The 21,203-nt window shown below is 34.3% G+C and overlaps 1 protein-coding gene and 1 pseudogene across 1 annotated transcript; both read left to right on the top strand.

Annotated features, from left to right (window-relative positions):
• LOC104781387 lies at positions 2,754-4,250 on the top strand (annotated as a pseudogene).
• LOC104781386 (ABC transporter G family member 18-like) lies at positions 7,554-10,452 on the top strand. The gene is made up of 2 exons (XM_010506053.2): positions 7,554-7,682; positions 7,990-10,452. The coding sequence occupies exon 2, from the start codon at positions 8,106-8,108 to the stop codon at positions 10,230-10,232; it is 2,127 nt and encodes a 708-aa protein (XP_010504355.1). The 5' UTR covers positions 7,554-7,682; positions 7,990-8,105; the 3' UTR covers positions 10,233-10,452.

Below are 21,203 nucleotides of genomic sequence, written 5' to 3'. Positions count from 1 at the left end.
GGGTTGATAATTGGTTTAACATGGGTAATTGGTTTGATAACTACCTTCGGACCTGGTGCAACAGATTGTGCAACAGTGCAGACAGGTGAAGAAGTTGAAGCATGACTTAGCCTTCTCTTTGTAAACTGCCTTAATTGACGCCATGTTGTTTTTCTTGCGAGGTGGAACCACTTTAGGCGTCTGTTCTTGAGCTGGATGTAGGAGGAGACAGTTCCTGGCAACATGTCCAAGTTCTTTACAATGAGAACTTGTTGGAGGAAGCCAAGGATACTCAACCGCAATTTCAACAATTTGTCCATTATCTCTAGTATATTACACAACATTCGGTAGAGGCTTGGTAAGGTCAACTACGACTTTAGCATGAGACACCTTCAGGCTTTCAATATTTAGAGTGTAGTCATCTGTTTCCTTAGGTTCCCCCACTAGACCAGAGATTAAACTGATTCCTTCATTTGTTCGTAGGTCCAGAGGTATATCAATCATATGGATCCATATGGGGATGGAGTCCAATGCAGGAGCTTCAGATGAATATGTCGATGCCCAAGGTATAGTGTGAAACATTGAATCACCTACATACCAGATACATTTCTCTAGCACTTTCTGTCGAATAAACTCATTAGGGATCCTGACAAGCATTGACCTACTTTGATATTTCATATGGATCTCTAACCATTGACCTTTTCCCCACATCTGATTCAGGACACTCTGGACTTGATGATATAGGGGTGGCCTACCCTTGAAAAAACAGATGATGAAGTCTTTATGGAGTTCAGCCCCACGCTCAAAGACTTGATCAGGGATATGTATTCGTGGGCGACCAGAGTCAGTCACAGTGACAGGGGCGAGTCTTTTTAAAGACCTATCCACCATCTTTCTGAGTTTTTCAACTAAGGATTTGCCTGCAGGAGCTTGAACTTGAGAGGTTTGTGGGTGATTTAGTGGAGCTGTTTGTTGAGGCACAAGTAAGAATGGGGTAACAGTATTCTCATTAGTGGTGTGGGTAACAATAATCGCAGATGGTGGAGGGGTTATTGAAGAGGGTTGTTTGGATAGGGAAGGGGTGGAGTGAGATTGCGAGGCAGAGGCAGTATTGGTGAGGAGCGGAGAAGTAGCTTTTGGGGATAACAGCGTAAATTTTTCCTGAACAGTGCTTTCTTCAGGAACAGTACAACCAGATCTAGGGTTTCGGGAATCAAGATTTGGGGATCTTGCAATGGGACTTTCAGCCTGATGCATCTCGACATCAGTAGTGGGGGAAGAACAAGGACAGGGACTCTGCACAATAGGCTCTAAGGGGCGAGCAGTTTGTTGCCTGAGTTTTTGCTTGCGGGAGGTTTTAGTGGAGAGAGGAGGGAATTGGGAAAGGGAAGGGGAAATGGATGGGTCGGGAGGGTCGGAGAGAGTAATGAGGGCGGTGTTTTGCTCTCACCAGCAGTGGGAAACGTTGGGTTTAGGGCGGAAGCACGACCATTAGAGAACCAAGAGTTCGCCAATGGGATCACCTAAATTTCAAAATTATCTAGTACGTTTCTAAAAACTTTTGCTTGTTTTTTTTTTTCTAATTTTAAAAAAACCACTTCCTCATAATTCATTAATATATGGCAAAAAGAAGTTTTGAGTTTGTTTTGCTCAGCAAAATACACACGTGCGACAATTTAGGTGATGGATATGCAATAATATGGCGCATTGCACGTTGGATGGTAAAGTTTAACGGTCCAGACTCCCATACTCTATATATACTTCCGAACTTTCATACTATAGAAATGGACAATAAAAAATCTAGTGAATAAATGTAACCACTAAAGTTAATAATATATATTGGTGTGACAGACATTGTATTATTAAGTATTCAATGACTCAAATTTAAACCATACATAGCATTAGTAGTATAGTAGTATAGTAGTCTAATGTTTGGGGTCATGATCGTGATCCCAATAAATCCTCTCTGTTTTTATAAATGACTGTTGACTTAGGGTTGCCTAGGATTTCAGCGCAAAATCCTGAGATTGTCCTCTGCAGAAATTAGCGAGCTTTCCTTTAATTTGTTGGACCAGAACTTCAGATTAATATATTTAAAAAGTTTTGTTGGGTCGAATAACATAAAAGGGCAAAGTCCATATCCAACACGGCCATAAATATAACTATATAAATAATATTTTAAAGTTTTGGTAGAGAGTAAATAATTCATAAGACCGGTTATATGATGTGTAAATAACCAAATACAAATCCGAGTTTGGCTACTGAACAAACATGACGCATGTGAATTATAATGTGACTGATGTATTCACTGAGTTTTACAACGTAAATATTTTCTTTCGAATTTGGCAGAGGTTGATTTTTGTATTAAGGGCTATTAAATGACAAAAGTACAAACATTCCAGCAGACATTTATAATCACTTGGAGCCACATAATTTAAAGCATATAAAGTCGCAGTTAACTTGGAGCCACATAATTTGCAAAACTGAAAATTTATGTTTTCACACTGATTCGACTGACATCGTATGCATATTAGCTAATTCCACCTTTCCAGTTTATGAAATTCAATAATATATTTCATATCTTAAAATTAAAATATATAAACCCAAACCAAAAACCTAATCTGCAACGAAACTTAAAGGAATAAGAGCGTAAACATAAAGTCTCTGTTTGGTATATAAGAGGATCCGAGTTTTAAACCACCAATTGTCACTACATCTTCTAGTCAAATATAAAAAGAGAGACAAATCTCAAAAGTTAGTTAAGTCCACGTGCTTACACATCCAACCAAACCAAAAACCTAAGCTGCAACCAAACAAAGATCGTAAACAGAAAGTCTTTGTTAGGTATAAGGGGGGATCCGAGGTTTAAACCACCAATTGTCACTACATCTTCCAATCAAATATAAATAGAGAGACAAATCTCATAAGTGAGTTAAGTCCAACACTCGTAATCGTAACTCAACTATGTCTTCCTCCTCCGTTGTCGTCTCTCCGTCTCCGCTCCCTACCGTCGCGGAGCTTCATGTAGATTCCGTCACGTTTGCACCGTCCGTCAGGTCACCGGCCTCCTCTAATCCACTCTTCCTCGGTGGCGCAGGTTCGGTTGTCGTTTCCTATGTTTTTGTCTTCTTCTTTTTGCTGACTATATAAATACGCGCAGGTGCCCGAGGCTTGAAGATCCAAGAAGAATTCATTATTTTTTCCGTCGTAGGAGTATACCTAGATGCTAACGCCGTCCCATCACTCGCCCTCAAGTGGAAGGGCAAAACCGCAGAGGAGTTAACGGAATCTGTCTCGTTCTTCCATGAAATCATCTCAGGTACTTAATTCCTTATATAACACCAGTTACTTAATTTACACGTCAAGTTAGATTATTAGACCAACTTAGTTTAACTTCCTTCAATTTGCTCTTTAGGTGCGTTTGAGAAGTTTATTAAGTTGACTATGATACAGCCGTTATTTGGACACAAATACGCGGAGGGAGTAACCGAGAAGTGTGTGGCTTTATGGAAATTTCTAGGGGTTTATATATACGGTCCGTGAAGCCAAAGCTGTGGAGAGGTTCTTGGAGGTCTTCAAGGACCAAGCCTTCCTTCCCGGTGCATCCATTCTTTTTGCTTTCTCCCCAAACGGCTCTCTTACGGTAACTTTGCTACCATAACAATGACTTGATTTATAGTTTGATTTGGCGTTTTACATTATTGTAAGTTCAAATTAAATGCCAAATTGCAATGAGATACTCTGTTTGCATGTTTAATTAACACTTGCGTTAGTGAATGTTTTAGTATTTTAAATGTGAACAGAACACTAATGTAGAAGTAGCGTTTGAAATAATAGTAGTTATAACGTGTAGCTTTGGAATATTTTATTATGGATTTGTTGTGAATTTTTTGCAGGTTGCGTTTTCTAAAGATGATAGCATTCCTGAAACTGGGAGAGCTGTGATCCAGAACAAATTGTTGGCGGAGGGTGTTCTTGAGTCTTTCATCGAAAGGAACGGTGCTTCTGCAGGGGCTAGGTTGAGTGCTGCCGAGAGATTAGCTCAGCTGATGAAGGAGAACAAGGTCGAAGAGGAAGAGAACTGAGAATGATATAGATTTCTCTTGAGTATTTGGTGTTTTATGTTTTTCTATGTCGAATCCTAATGTTATTTAGTTCCTTCTGAATGTTTTCCACTATTTTTAAGAATAATCCAAGAGTATCATGGAATAATGTTCATTCTGAATGTATTTGGTGTTTTGGCATTGGTTTTGAACTTTTCGGTTACATTATTGAGGTGTTTGATTCTATTGAATAAGAGAAATAATTTTATGCATAAATTAAAATTCAAATGATAATAATTATTAATTACCTATAAGTTTTGAGATTTTATCCCCTAAATATAAATTCACGATTTATGTGCTAAAAATGGATGGTCACAACATAAATGTTGTATAAAACAGTTTAGGTTTAAAACGAGATTTCGTAGTTTTTAAAACTAGATTCGACACTTTTAATATTAAAGATTTAAAATGTGAGTCTATAGTTTTAGTGTCAACATACGACTCTCTATAATTTTGGCGCCATATCATGATTCCATAAAAAGCATCAAAATATAAGTTTACAACTATCGCGCTTGAACAAGATTTTGTAAATTTGATTTTCAAACACGATTTCATAATTTTTATGCTAGATCACAATTCTCAATCATTTATATTAACACAAAATTTTGTGATTTTGGCGTTACAAAGGTGACTTCGCATAAATAACCATATTTTTTAAACACGCTCCTTAAGTCTTAATCAAACACGCTCTTAGATATATTACTTTTAAAACAATATTTGAAAAGAATCACGAGTTTACAGAAGCGTCGTTTTAAGCAATATTTGGTTGTTAACGTAACAATGGAGTGGTAGGTCAGATTTTTAAATGCCAAAACCAATTTGCATTTTCGTCCAACCAAGCGTTATCACTAGGAGGAAGCACGTGCTTCACGATTTTGATAACCTTAGAATAGATGTCACTGGTGTTGTAATTTCCTAAGTTTTGTCGTATATACGGGAATTTGGCAAGAATAACCAACAAAAAAAACTACTAATTAGTAAGTGAGTAACCTGATCAAACCATCTTACTATCATATATTTTGTATTATGTATAATAATCTGTACTCTTGTTGCATAATTAACAGTTGTTATTGTTTTCTTTTCTCTTTTCCTTACGTGGACATTTTCACTTTCTCCTTTGTATATATATATTTGATCTTTCTCTTATTTCCTCCTTTGAGCTAAAATGGCCCTATATACAACAAATTATACTATTTAAAACAAAACAGAAAATATTTTATGCAACTGTTTTTTTTTTATGCAAACTTTGTTACTCTTATGGTAGAATACTGTCAGAGTGTATAAAAAGGGATTATATACTCTCCTTTCATTCCCTATAACACTTTTCTACAATTTATTTTCATCTTTTTATTATAGACTTATAATCCAAACTATAGTCCACCAATTAGTCCCATACCAGAAGAACCGATGTGCATATCTATCCGTCTATGTCTATGTGTGGCTTTTAATACCCTTTCCATTTCAAAATATAATATGTTTTAGAGAAGTTTTTTGTTTTATAATATAGGTTGTTTTCAAGTTTCTATGTAACTTTTAGATTAGTTTAGTATTTTATATTATGCAGTATTGTTTCTGATTGGTTGAACTTGTTAAAAGTAAAGATTTCTAAAACATCCTATATTTTGAAACGGAAAGAGTATTTAATTGTGAAGTCCTACGAGCCACAAACCTTTAGCTTCTGAATTCATGGCCCCTCGTGCTCCACACCAATCATATCTCCACATTTATTATCTTTCCTTCTAAAAAGTTTAGATACGAACCTAATTACCTGAATACAATATAACTTCGTGGCCCCATCATCCTCCATACAATTATTGTTTTGCCTTTCTCAGTTTTATTTTCTACTCCCTTGGTTTTATATTAAGCGTCATTTTAGGCTAAAAATTTTGTTACAAAATAAGTGTCATTTTGTATTTCTAATGTAGATGTTTGGTAAATTTTTCAATTATATTCCTATAAATTTAATGTATTGATCAATAAAAAAAAATAATAATATATTAATAAGGGGTAAAATAGAAAATTAAATATGAAAAATTCTAGAATCTATGTGAAAAATTCTAAAATAACACTTAATATGAAACAAAGGAGGTATAAGATTGAAAGGTAAAATTAACTGCACTGGTAAGTGGTAACTATAACCTCTCTAGATTAACTAATTCTTTTTCTTAACATCTAAAACATTTGTATTAACTTGATCATAATGTTTACAAGGATTGGTAGAATTGAAAAAAAACAGAAAAATTGTATGCGCTTTATTTCTTTGGGCAAGTCTTACTCGCAAAATTAAAGAACCCACTAACGAACCATTAATTATATGTTATTTCAGTCTTCGTAATCATCTTTAGTTAAAATAGCAACTTCATAGCCTGCTACAACGTCTTCATCTTCTTGATTTTTCTTCGTGTCCCAAATCAACTCTTCCATATATGTGTGTCACTCAATCCTCCGGTCATACCGTATATCCATACACCGTACGTAATTCTATAATTGTTCTTGTATCAGCGACAACAGCTAGACTTATTGGTAGTTTCCATCACACTCATCGCTAAGATATTTGCCACTCTATTAGAAAAAGCGGCCAAATCACCAATATTGATGGTATTTTTGAAAGAAAAACAAAAAAAAAAGAACTCGATCAGAGAGAGACAAAAGATTATCAACATAAATAGAACTCAAACAAAAGAACAAGACCAAAGGACAGTTCACATTCCACCCTAAACCAAGTGAACGGCAATCTATATATCAAAAGAGAAACGACAAAGGCTCAAATCTCTTGCGAAGGAGATGATAATAAAGTCAATGTCAAATTGCTTATCACACCATACTGCATATTCTTAAATGAGTCTCGCCCATGTGAACTCCATGAATAACATCAAACATCTTTGGCCATTAATCTATCATCCATTAATCCATATCGTCCTAATGCCGATGCAATGACGTTGATTATACCACAATTACGTACGATTGCAATTATCTACCAACCACACCAGTACTGTGGATATTAGGGAGCGACGAAGAGAGCATCATATTAATTCAAATTGTATCTATAATTCTATATCGTTTCGTTGCAGTTTACGATATTTTATTAGTTTATACTCTTTCTATTTTATAAAAAATATTATTTTGACATATTTCATATAAACTAAAAAAAATTAAATTATACATACAAGTATGTCTCTTCTTAATAAGTGATTAATGATTTAAATTTAATAAAAATTAGTTTAGAGTTAAAAGTAAATTAAAAAAATTATAAAAATCATATTGGAAATATAGAATGATATTATTTGTGAAACAAAAACAAATATTTTTTATCAAAGAAAAAAAATCTCTAAAATAACACTCTTTGTAAAAGATAAAAAAAATATTAATTCTACTATTTAGAGACGTGTTTTTCATTTCTTCTGTATTTTTGTTTATTTTGAATTTTCAAAATCCAAACTATAATTATAAATGAGCTTATTGTTTTCTCTTTGTAAATACGATGAGAGAGATAAGTGGTCACTGCTCGATATATACAACAACAGCAACAACAACAAAGATCTGAACTATGAGAGTTTTTTTTTGGCTCCATGAAAGAAGAAGATAATTGAAGTTTAACAAGTAAGTTCAACATTTTCAGAAGTTTAGTAAATAACAGCTCTTTTTACTTTTATGATTCATGATCTTTATACTTTAAAGGTCAATAGACTAAGAAATCATGAATCTTGTCTCACCATTATTAAACTTATCCTTTACATATGTGGTTCGTGTGAGTTTTTTTTTTTCATGTATATAACTTATTACTAACTTTACATACGATTTTAAGCAATTCTAGTCTGTACTTCTCTCAAGAATACTAAATCCACATTTCGTAAGCATATTATATATTTTTTATATTAAGATTTCTTTTTTTTTGTTTTTTCTCAAGGTTTGCCAGATACGGTATGTGCTATATGATACTTCATTGTTAGCTTCATCTTCAAGAATACACACCGTTAACTTCCGTCAACTAAAAAGATTACGCCGTTAACTTACTCGTTAAAGATGCCACGTGTTTCGGCGGAAACTTCAGATATTTCTCTCGCCGGCGGTAACGAGTCACCGACGCTTGGCGAACTACTGAAAGATTTCACCGACAGTGGCCGGAAAAAACATTCATGCGAAGATGCTCCGACTCATCACATATTGGATCTCGCTCCAACGTCTGAAACACGACCTGTGCCGTTTCTCCTAGCCTTCAACAATCTCAATTACAATGTCGTACTTCGCCGGCGGTTTGGTTTCTCGCAGCAAAAGACGGCTTCAACGAAGACTCTGCTAGATGATGTTTCAGGCGAGGCTTGTGACGGAGAAATCCTCGCCGTTCTTGGTGGAAGTGGAGCCGGAAAATCCACTTTGATCGACGCGTTAGCCGGACGAGTGGCGGAAGATAGCTTGAAAGGCACGGTAACTCTAAACGGAGAAAACGTTTTGCAATCTCGACTGTTGAAAGTCATATCGGCGTATGTGATGCAAGACGACCTTCTCTTCCCGATGCTCACCGTTAAAGAAACCCTAATGTTCGCTTCAGAGTTCCGTCTCCCGAGGAGTTTGTCTAAGTCGAAAAAGATGGAGCGTGTTGAAACCCTAATTGATCAACTAGGGCTTAGAAACGCGGCGAACACGGTAATCGGGGATGAAGGACACCGTGGAGTCTCTGGAGGAGAGAGACGGCGCGTTTCGATCGGAATCGATATTATTCACGATCCGATACTTCTCTTCCTCGACGAACCAACGTCGGGGTTAGATTCAACCAACGCGTTTATGGTGGTACAGGTTTTGAAACGAATCGCTCAGAGTGGCAGTATCGTGATTATGACGATTCATCAACCTAGTGCTCGTATCGTTGATTTGCTTGATCGGCTTATCATCTTATCTCGTGGCAAGACTGTGTTTAATGGTTCTCCGACTAGTCTTCCTTCTTACTTCTCTGATTTTGGTCGTCCTGTTCCGGAGAAAGAGAACATCATTGAGTTCGCACTTGATGTAATTCGAGAGCTCGAAGGACCCTCTGAAGGAAACAGAGGATTAGTAGAGTTCAACGAAAAGTGGCAACAGAACCAATCTACTCGAGCCACGCCACAAAATGGCTTATCTCTAAAAGAAGCAATTACTGCAAGTGTTTCTAGAGGCAAACTAGTCTCAGGCTCATCTGGAGCCAATCCTATTTCGATGGAAAGAGTATCTTCATACGTAAACCCGCCATTGACCGAAACGTTTATCTTAGCCAAACGTTACATGAGAAACTGGATCCGCACGCCTGAGCTCATAGCAACGCGGATCGCTACTGTCATGGTGACTGGTCTTCTTTTAGCTACTATATATTGGAGGCTTGACAACACTCCAAGAGGTGCACAAGAGAGAATGGGCTTCTTTGCATTCGGCATGTCCACCATGTTTTACTGTTGTGCAGACAACATCCCTGTCTTTATCCAAGAACGATACATCTTCTTGAGAGAGACAACGTACAACGCATACAGAACATCTTCATATGTCATATCCCACGCCCTCGTGTCTCTGCCTCAGCTACTCGCTCTATCCATTGCATTTGCTGCAACCACATTTTGGACCGTTGGTTTGACCGGTGGGTTAGAGAATTTCTTCTACTACTGCCTCATAATCTACGCAGCCTTTTGGTCTGGATCCTCTTTTGTTACTTTCATATCCGGTATTGTTCCCAATGTCATGATGAGTTACATGGTCACTATTGCCTATCTTTCCTACTGTCTACTGCTGGGTGGATTCTTTATCAACCGAGATCGAATACCGTTTTATTGGATATGGTTTCATTACATTTCGTTGCTGAAGTATCCCTACGAGGCTGTCCTAATGAATGAGTTTGATGACCCGTCTCGGTGTTTTGTTAAGGGAGTTCAAGTTTTCGATGGTACGCTTTTGGCGGAAGTTCCCCATGCGATGAAAGTTAAGCTCCTGGATACACTGAGTGGCTCTTTAGGAACCAAGATAACGGAGTCCACATGTTTGAGAACAGGGACTGACTTACTTATGCAACAAGGTATAACTCAATTGAGCAAGTGGGACTGCTTGTGGATTACATTTGCTTGGGGTCTCTTCTTTAGGATCTTGTTTTACTTCTCTTTGCTCTTTGGGAGCAAGAATAAGAGGACGTGATTTGGTCAAAAAAAAAAGAAGAATAAGAGGACGTGAAGGGTAGTCCACAAGCACAGAAACATATACACCAAACGCATTTATACTATATACTTTTAAAGTGAAGCTTGAAACTTCTAAAGTATCTGCTTCTGGTTGTTGTAGTTTAGTAATCAAGTTGTAACATTTATAGTTTATCTGTGTATCAAAGTTGTAAAATAAACGTACTGTATATTGTTTCTCAAAATCCATTGCATTATAATTATACAATTACTTGAGTACAGGATAATTTTAAAGGATTTCAACACATGATTCAGTTGAAGTTACTTAATGATATATTAAATTTTCAACACATACAAATAGAAAATAACTAGATAAAAAGCAGAAATCTGAGGTGTTGTTTGAAAATGTAATGATAGTTGAATGTAGGTTTCAAATAGATAGACATTAATTCATTCTCAAAACTCAGTGGGCATTTTTAGTCTCATCATAATTATGTATGAACTTTAACGTCTCCAAGTCTAAACGATACTAAATTTAACAACGATGCAAATTGCATTTTGTTGTATTCAACATTAATTAGGTTGGCAAAAAAAAAAAAGGTATTCGACATTTAGTATCGTTGTTAAAATACACAATCAAGTGTGAACAACTCAAAATATCTGGTGAAATTTGATACGACATTAATATCAATAGATTCATAACTTACAAGTTGTTTGGTAAGTAAATTAAATACTTTTTGGGTACTGTATCATTGACTATTCAATGACAAAATAAAATAAAATAAAGCATATCAAAACGAAAATAATTCCGAACCACTTGAATAGTTAGTTAGAATATCGTAGTAGCAGAAACCATTAGAGGAAACCTTGTGACTGAATGAGCTTATAGTTAAGCAGTCTTGCTTTAGAGGAATTTTGTTGGTGAATTAATAGGTTTCATGGTGTTTTTAAGTTTTTTGATTGTTGTTTGCTGAGTGTGTAATCCCAGATAAGTAAACAGGGCTGTGACACAAGAAGTCAAGAAGTGAAGAGGCTGGAAATGCAACTCATCAGGAAGAGACAATGGATATTGTTGATGGCTCCAAGGCAGTGAGTTTAAATTTACACATCTGGAGCTCGTCAAGCATGTTGTCTGGTCACTAATGATTAATGCTTGGTTGATCTGAGATGGTTAATCTACGGATGTGTGTGTAAGTGTGTTGGTATAACCGTATAAGTCTAAATTTATGCAGGTTTATGGGATATGGAGACGTACATAATAATGATTCATTAAAGAAGAAGTCCAAGGTGGATCGGAGATTGTTGAGTATGTACGTCGACTTAGTTCCGTTGGTCTATTTAAGATCAACCTACCAAGAAATCTTGAAGATGGGCTTATAAATTGGGCCTAGTGCATTAGGGTTTTCCGTAACAAGAAGTAAGATATATAAGACAGTAATTAAAAGTCGTTTTCGTCTCCAAGGAGCTTTTCAGGGCTTCATCCGCTTTTTGTAAGAGAGAGTTAATTTTGAGTGTATACTTGTACTGTTGTACAATCATCTTGATTCCTTTAGAGGGTGGATGTTTGCGAGGAAAGATTCTCGCTCTCCCACAGGTTGATTAAGATCGAAGTCGTAAAATCGCAGGTGTCGTTTACCTTACTTACACGTTGTTTGAAATGCGAATCTTTGGATTGATGGGGCAGGATCCTTACCGACATGCAATCAGTATGGCGCATGGCATTCACGTGAGTGATAGTAAAGTTTAATGGTCCTGATCGTATATAAAATTTAAAGAATTAAATGTATTCGCTAAACTACAAGTTATTTCCTTTTCGGGTGAAAAACATAATTCCTTTTTTGGGGTAGAGAACAAACATCGCACCATCAATGACAAATAAAATTTCCCTACCAAAAAAAAAATTGACAAATAAAATTAGGACCACTTAGATACGCATTTTAAGGCCATGAATAATAGTGGGGTTTTAAATGGTTTTTAGATTATGGTTTTTTGGTTTTTGATTTATGGATTAATAGTTTTTGCAATAAAAGAAAAATTAGAAGTGTCAGAAGTGTTTTTTTTTAATCTCTAATTATGTGAATTAGGCCTGGACATAAAATCCGAATCCGAAAATCCGAACCGAAAAAATTGGATAAAAACTGTACCGATATTGAGAAAATAACCGATCGGTTTTTGTTTTCATTATTTTTAGATATCGGATTAAATCCGATTTGAACCGATATCCGAATATAACCGAAAATATAAGAAACAATTTTATAAAGATAGATGTATACGTAACTATATACGATATACATGTATCGTAGATATAGATATACACACCTAACTATATACAATATACACAAATCGTAGATATACTCATATATCTACGTTATTGTTTAATCTGGTTTTTATTTTTTATTATTGATACGGTCTTATGTCTTATTTTGGATGTTCAATACGTCGCACTTTTATGTATTGGTATAATTTTATGCTAGTTTGAACTTTAAACTTTTTAATTATTTCATTTCTGTTTTTTTCAAATACTTGGTTAGTATGGTTTTTTTGGATACAATCAGATTAAAAAATATCTGAATAAAACCTTATCCAATAAATTTGGTTTAATTTTGGTTATCGACAATATTTCCGAACCGATCCAAAATTTGAATTATCCGAACCAAAATCGATCCGAATTTTTTAAATATCCGGATGGATATTAAAGCCAATATCCAAAACATCCGAAATCCGAAATATTCGAACCGAATCCGATCCGATATCCGAACGCCCAGGACTAATGTGAATTTTGGTTTTTCCAGTTTTCCTATATTTTAGGGAATTCATTTAGGCTAAAATTTTGATTGGAGAAAAAATCGATTTTTTAATAGCATCCAAGAGCCCCATTTCGTTCTTAGATATTCTTTGAGGTAAACCTGAAAGTGACTGATCTCAGAGAACCAGGATCTGCTCGATGGGATAGAGCAAAAATTCATTCATTGTTTCCCCCATACGATGCCAAGAAGATATTATCTTTGCGGTTAAAGCTTGGACATAGAGATATGTTTATTTGGCCATATACCAAATCAGGGTCATACTCGGTTAAAAGTGGGTATTGGTTGGTGCAGACTTTAGCTACCCTATACGTGCCTCGGAATGAACACATGCTAAAGCAAAATGAGCTAAAGGCAAAAGTATGGGAGGTGAAAACCGTCCCCAAGATCAGAACTTTTCTTTGGCGTATGTTATCCGGTGCTCTAGCGGTCTTTGAACGTTTGGCATCAAGAGGATGTGGTGGGGATGTTAGATATTTGAGGTGTGGTTCAAATGTTGAAACTATCTGTCACCTTTTGTTTGGTTGTCCTGTGGCAAGACAGGCTTTTGCTTTAGCCAACATTCCTAGCCTGAGTGGAGGTTTCTCTGAAGAAGATGTAGCAAAGAATTGGGATTATTTATTCATGGTAATGCAGGATGAGGAGGTTTCATGCTTAGTGAGGCTTGCTATTCCATGGGTATTATGGGGGATTTGGAAACATAGAAATACCGTGATGTTCCAAGGAAAAAACGGAGATATTAGAGAATTAGTTCTAAAAGCTTAGGAGGATTCAGCTCAATGGCAGGCGGCTCAGTCTTGACCGGTAGACATTACGCTACAAGGTCACACGAAACACGGTACCTTGGAAAGAAAATGGTCCAAACCTATGGCTGGTTTTGTTAAATGCAATATTGGATCATCGTGGTATAGTTCTTCGAGACTATCGGGTGGTTCATGGATTCTGCGGGATGCTAATGGCCAGGTTCTTTATCATGCGAGGAATGCACTTCCGGCCTCTGAGTCACGTTTTGTAGCGACATTGCAATGCCTCCTATGGGCAATGGAAGCTTTAGTTATACTCCAAATTGACATAGTGGATTTTGCTTTGGATAATAATATGGTTATAGAGGCGGTTAACAACCCTGCTGCTTGGCCGCGATTCAGTATACTCCTGAGCACCATACACGAGAACTTATCTAACTTCACATCTTGGAGAGCTTCAGCCGTTGCAAGTTCTGCAAACACCGTGGCTTTGGCAATTGCGAAGAGTGTAACAAGAGATGGTAGACTTCAGTCTTATCTCTCACTTGGAGGGCCTTCTTGGCTCCATAATCAAGTGAGGAATGAGGCGGTTTAGTTTGTTTTTTATGTTCCCTTTGGCTCTTTGTTTCTTTTGTTTTGTTCCAAACATTTTTGAAGTTCTATCAGACGACAAAAAAAAAAAAAAAAAAAANNNNGCCAAAACTATTGTAGAATCTACTACCATTCAATCTAAGAGGGGGGTATTCAAATGAGAATTTTGGAGGATTTTGGCTTTTTATTAAAATCATCTGTTATTCAACTTATGATTTTAAAATCACTTCCCAAATCTAATGTTATTCAATTTAGAATTTCTATAAAATCATTCAAAATCACTCACGATACCATGTTATTCAATTAATAATTTGTCAAAATCATATAAAATCTACTGTTATTCAAAGTATGAGTTTTTTTTAATAAAAAATCAAAACACATATTTTAGGAGACTTTAGATACATTTTTACATGAGAAATCCAACAGATAAAATCACACCTTGGGAGATGTTATTTTGAAAGATTTGTTTTTAAAAAAATTAATTCACAAAGAAAAAGAAATAGTCCTCTGCAAATGACGTCTTCTATAGTGAATGTAATGATACGTTTCTTTAAATACATCCCTGCAAGTGATCATCATTCTTGTGTGTCAATGGCGTAAGATGCAAGACCCGGACCATTAGTGATGACCCATCTAAGAGCGAGACTAGCCAAGAAACTGTCCAGAAATAACCAAAAGAGAACAATAACATGTCAAAACCAACCAATTATAAGCAAGAGAACACCCAGATCAGTGAGAAAGACAACAAGACGAACCTGCTTCTCTCCAGTAAGGAGAACAGGCTTCACAGAGTCATAGAGTCCAAAGTACAGACCACAATAGACAATGATACCAACACAACACAAGAGATGTTAAATCCACGGTAAAGACCAGCAATACCATTAGACTTGAGTGTCTTTCTGTAAACATACACAAGAACATCAAATTGTCTACCACCATTGGCAAGACGGGTACATACGTAGTCAAGAGAATACACAAACAGAAGGATTTAACAGAAAAAGCGTTTTGGTATATGCATTCAAACTAGGATTTACCCGTGGTACACCACGAGACCATTTTTTAATTTATTTATATAATTCTAACAATTTTGTGTATAAAATGATTAGATTTTCTTTGGATTTTTAATATAAATGTTACAATGTTATATAAATTTTGGTGTATTTCCATTTGTTATTGAATATATGTGGGTATAATTTGAAAGTACTATAAGTATGTGAATTTGAAACAAATAAAATGTTCTATTAAGTATTAATTAAACTCATCTTTGCTACAATACATTTGTATTTGAAAATATATTTTATATTTGTAAGACCTAATACAATTCATTATTGAAACATGTGAGTTAAATTTAATATAAATGTAAGTATTTTTATTTTTGTATATAAGTATGTAGTATTAAACTCTAATATTCTGTATATTAAAATTTATAATGAGTAAAATACATTTATTTGGTAACTACAAAAAATAAAGTTCTCATTATCAATTATGTATTAAACTTATAAAAACTATCTTTTATATATTTTCATATAGGAATATAATGATTGTAACAAAAATTGCAAGTTGAAAGTTCTTTTCGAGTTTGATCAATACGCTATTTAATTACTTTTGCAGCCATACTATCAAACAACAAACACTTGGTTTCACCATATCCATGATCTTGGCATAAAGCATGTACCTTCATTCAAATAAATGTAAAATTAGTGGCCGTATATTATATGATACTAATATATTCATAATTCAAACGTAAGATATATTATATGGTCATATAGGTATAATCATAAAGAACCTACCTTAGGATTATGACTTACGAGTTATGATTATGACTTCAGATATATTATATGGTCATATGGTCGTAATATTTATACTAAGGCTTGCTATTCCAAGCTTTAGCATCGTATTAGTACACGGTAGATAGTTTAATAAAGTATAAATTTTTGTGAAGAAACAACTCATCATTACCTCTAAATAATCAATAAGTTCTGCAATGGTTTCTTGGGGATTCTGGAACATGAGAGAAAAACGATTAATTAGATGGAAAACTATATATATGAAGGTTAAAAAACGTTAGACAATGATTCAAATCCATGACTTGTTTTATAAAACTAAAATAATGAATATTACGCCTCATTAGATGAATCAATAGCTTTAGGATATAGAGCATTGGTTATGAACATGAGAAGCAACAAAAGGATTTGACACACTTATTATTCTTGTTCAAATTTTTTTCCACAAATCAAACATAATAATCATAATCATTATTATATACAATCAGAACTATAAACTTTTCTGAATTTGATTAAATAGAAAACATGAACGGGTTAAAAGCAAACCTTTGATTTTACATGGATGTATGTCTCTTAGGAAAGCAAATAGTGCAGCCATTGTTACAGTAAAGATTCGTTTGCTAGTGGTATCAAAGAGTTTCGTATAATTGGGTGAGTTTTTGTTATTTGATTGTTATGTTATTTATAGATTGTGATGATAGAATTAGGTTTGATATCGTATCTTAAAATATTTATTGAGCAAACACGATATCTTTGAAAATGTGACAATTATGAATTAATGCTAAGGATATAGTAGTTGGGTATGGAATATCCCACTAAATTGTTGTCAATAATAATCAGTTAGTATCCGTTTCATATAATTTTTATTTAAAAATTTGATTGTGTTGTTAATGTTAGCATTTAATTTATATTTCCTCTCTCTCCTTTATATTTTGAATTCGATTTCCTTGATTATGTTATCATTAATTAGTTTTGTAAAAACCGGAATATTACCATATTTTTAATATTATTGGATACCATAACGATTAACATAATTAAAGAGACCCGATTAGTAAAATCGGATCTTAATTTCTGATTTTAAACCGACACGAATTATATAGGATGGCACAAATATCCTAAAACAATTTTTAAAATATGTATATTCTTTATAAAAATTCAAATCACATTATATGCTAAAAAAATCGAAAAATTTCTTAATTTTATGTATTAAATAGTAATTCAAATAATTAAATATAAAATTAAATAAAAGTGAAAAGAGAATTATATTTTAATCTAATATATTGCTTTAAATTAGGTAAATAGTTTTTAGGAAATTTGAAATTCATATTATCAAATAAGGAAATGATTGTGTTTGGTTGTAAGGATAATAGAGAATTTAGTTAATTGAGACTTGTTTAGATACAAAAAAAAAAAAGATGGCACAAAAATGTACTTCAAAAATGTTAAGATAGATAGTAAGCGATCCCTTCTTTTAGTCGCATTAGAGTGTAGAAGACATGATTAATCCCTTCACAGTTCGATCGCATCGTCCAAAATGGAAATGTTAGCAGTGATGATATCAACAACCTTCGAGAATTTTCCATTGATATAATCATGATGAGAATGGAGAATGAAAACGAGAGGGTGATAATTGAAAACAATGACCTTGCAAAATTATTCACTTCATGACGAGAATGGTTTTGTTTGGAATCCAATTTTTTCATTATGGTTCTAAAAATCTCTTAAAATCACCCAATATATTCTTTTAAAATCTCACCAAATCACAAACTATTTTTTCTTTTTTAAGATTGAAAAAACTAACAAATTCACCTAAGTATAAAAACTCTCAAAATCCAAAATCTCCAAAACTCCATCAAATTCTCCAAAATATCATTTGAATACCCCCCTCTAAATATTTTGCAATGCGTGTAACTCAGTTAGAACTATTTAACGTGTAAATTGATAATTTCTGCACATTAGTTATCATCTATTTTAAGTTTTTAACAAAATAAGAATCAGCGAAAATATGGTGATGTTTTAGAAGGTGTAGTGATAATTGTAACTATGATTTTAAATGTCTCTATTAATTAATCATGTGTCATAGTTTTTTTTTTACAACAAAACTATCAGCTTATATTAGCCAATTGGAAGGAAACTTGTTTACAAACAAAACAGGATACGGAGATCTACGCGCTTGGCGTGCCAAAGAATCCGCACTTATATTTACATTTTGTGAAAATAGAGATAAAGAGAAGGAAGAAAACTCCTCCCTGTCAATCTTGATATCTTCGAGGTAGGTCTTGAAAGCCGACCAGTCTTGAGGAGAAGACACCATCTTCACCAAATCTGAGCAATTTGTATAAAAAGCCACATCTCTATAGTCATGTTCGATCATGCACCGCATAGCACAAACAAAAGCTTCTACTCCAGCATGTAATGGAGAAAGACTTCGGCGAAAATTGGCAGCTCCCCTCGACGTCAATGTATCGTGAAAAGATGCACCCATCCTGCACCCGCGAAAGCATCACCTGTTTTCCACAATTCATCTACAAAACACCGATAACCTGAAAAGAGAGTAGGAAGGTGGCTTGTAGCCCCCCTTACCCAAGGAATAGAAGCGTTGGGGAATGTGGAAAATTCCTCATCCTCACCCTCAGCCTGTGCTTGCAACCATGTAGACGCCTCCCCTACCGCTACTTTTACAACCTCCTTCGGCTTTTCCATTTGATTCTCAAAAACTCGAACATTTTTTGCCTTATATATATACCACATGATCTAAGGAAAAACCATCACCTGAGAATCCGGATTGGAAGAAACCAGAGAATGATCCACATTGGCATACACGAAGTCTGTTGGAAAGGAAACTGATCTGATAGGCACTTGAGCTAAGGCCCATGCCTGTCGAGCTGGTGGACACCAAAAAATTGCTATCATGTGTCATAGTTATGAATTAGTTTATTAATGTCTATAGTTGTGTTATTATAAATGTTAAACAATAACGTTAAGATTTCATTACATAGTGGTGGATTGGATAACGAGGCGATAGCAGATGTGATGTGGACAATTTAGACATCAAAATTGGAGATCATTTATTTTATAGAGGCTCTTGAACATGTTCCTATATGCAATAAACCACACAATAAATATCAAGCCAAATTTATCTAAGAGAAGATTTTCAATATTTACCAAAAAAAACTCAAAATATATTTTCTTTGTTTACAAATAAATTATTTTGTCTTTAGGTTTCAAAAAAAAATATGCTCTTATTACCTTTTATTTTATAGTTTTAAAAAACACCACGATCACAAATTGAGTATTTTGTCAAGAGGGGAGTATAATGTGGACTAGGTCTGGGCATAAAATCCGAATCCAAACCGTATCCGAACCGAAATAAGCGGATTAAAACCAAACCGATATTAAGGAAATAACCAATCGGTTTTTGGCTTTCATTATTTTGGATATCGGATAATATCCGATCTAAACCGATATCCAATAAATATCCGAATATAACCGAACATATAAGAAATAGTTTGATATTCTAATAAATATGCTTCATATCTTTTATGTATTTGTATGGTTCTATGAGAACCTTGTCATTTACTTAATTTCTATCTTTTTTTTAATACTCTATTAGTATGGTTATTTGGATACAATAAAATTAAAAAGTATTCGAATAAAATATTTTCCAATAACTTTTGGTTTAATTTTGGTTATCGACAATTATATCCGAACCGATCCGAAATCTGAATTATCCGAACCGAAACCGATCCGAATTTTATAAATACCCAAATGGATGTTAGAGTCAATATCCAAAAAATCCAAAATCCGAAAAATTCTAACCGAATCCGATCCGATATCCGAATGCCCAGGCCTAATGTAGCTAATTTGGAGGATATATTGAATCTAATTAACAAGACTATATTGAATCTAATTAACAAGACTATATTGAAACCATGATTTTGGAGGATTTTATGGGATTTAGGTAATTTGGAATTTTGATAGATTTTAGGGTAGTTGATATGATTTCTGGTAAAATTCTTTCAAATCCCTAAAACCAAGAGATTTGGATTTTTGTAATATATTGAATCCAAATCTTCTACCATTATGTCAAATATATTGAATCTAATTAACAAGACTATATTGAAACCATGATTTTGGAGGATTTTATGGGATTTAGGTAATTTGGAATTTTGATAGATTTTAGGGTAGTTGATATGATTTCTGGTAAAATTCTTTCAAATCCCTAAAACCAAGAGATTTGGATTTTTGTAATATATTGAATCCAAATCTTCTACCATTATGTCAAATATATTGAATCTAATTAACAAGACTATATTGAAACCATGATTTTGGAGGATTTTATGGGATTTAGGTAATTTGGAATTTTGATAGATTTTAGGGTAGTTGATATGATTTCTGGTAAAATTCTTTCAAATCCCTAAAACCAAGAGATTTGGATTTTTGTAATTTTAACTAAAAAAATCCTCTCAAATCCTCCAGGATCTCTGAAACTTATTAAAATCCAAATCCATAAACTATTTTGAATAACAGTGAATTTTAATGAACTTTTTAAAATTCATGATTGAATAACATATGGTTTGTAAATTTTACACAAATCACTTAAAATGTCAAGTTAAATACATCCCATATAACAGTCATCGCTCACACTTGAGAAAAAAAGCATGTGATTTGCATGTGTTCGTCATGTATGTTAGCTCAACATCAATGATGGCTTATTAAGCATGTTGCAGAAGAGGACAAGAGCCATAAGAAAACAGGAACTGTGTGTGTCCTCTACGCAACATACAAAATGCACAATACATTTGTAATGGGTCATCCTTTCAATATACGTCACGAAACCTCTTGTCGATTAAACGAGTATATATACAGTATCTTATTTCATATATATAGAGTCTAAAGCAAAGCTTCATAAACTTCTTAACTTAACTTTACCACTCGAGTTATGGCAAAATTTCGTTCACTCAAAAAACCAAAATCACCGTTAATTATCTCCTAAGCGCAATAGGTTATGATCTTTACTGCACACCAAATTGCAATAACAACTGTCCCGGACCGCAGAGGATGCTCTAAG

This window comes from Camelina sativa, chromosome 4 (assembly GCF_000633955.1).
Source record: "Camelina sativa cultivar DH55 chromosome 4, Cs, whole genome shotgun sequence".
NCBI classification, from domain to species: domain Eukaryota; kingdom Viridiplantae; phylum Streptophyta; class Magnoliopsida; order Brassicales; family Brassicaceae; genus Camelina; species Camelina sativa.
This window is presented reverse-complemented; position numbering and strand designations above follow the sequence as displayed.

Coding starts and splice junctions, on each gene's coding strand:
- LOC104781386 (XM_010506053.2), top strand. CDS start 8,106: ATGCCACGTGTTTCGGCGGAAACTTCAGATATTTCTCTCGCCGGCGGT.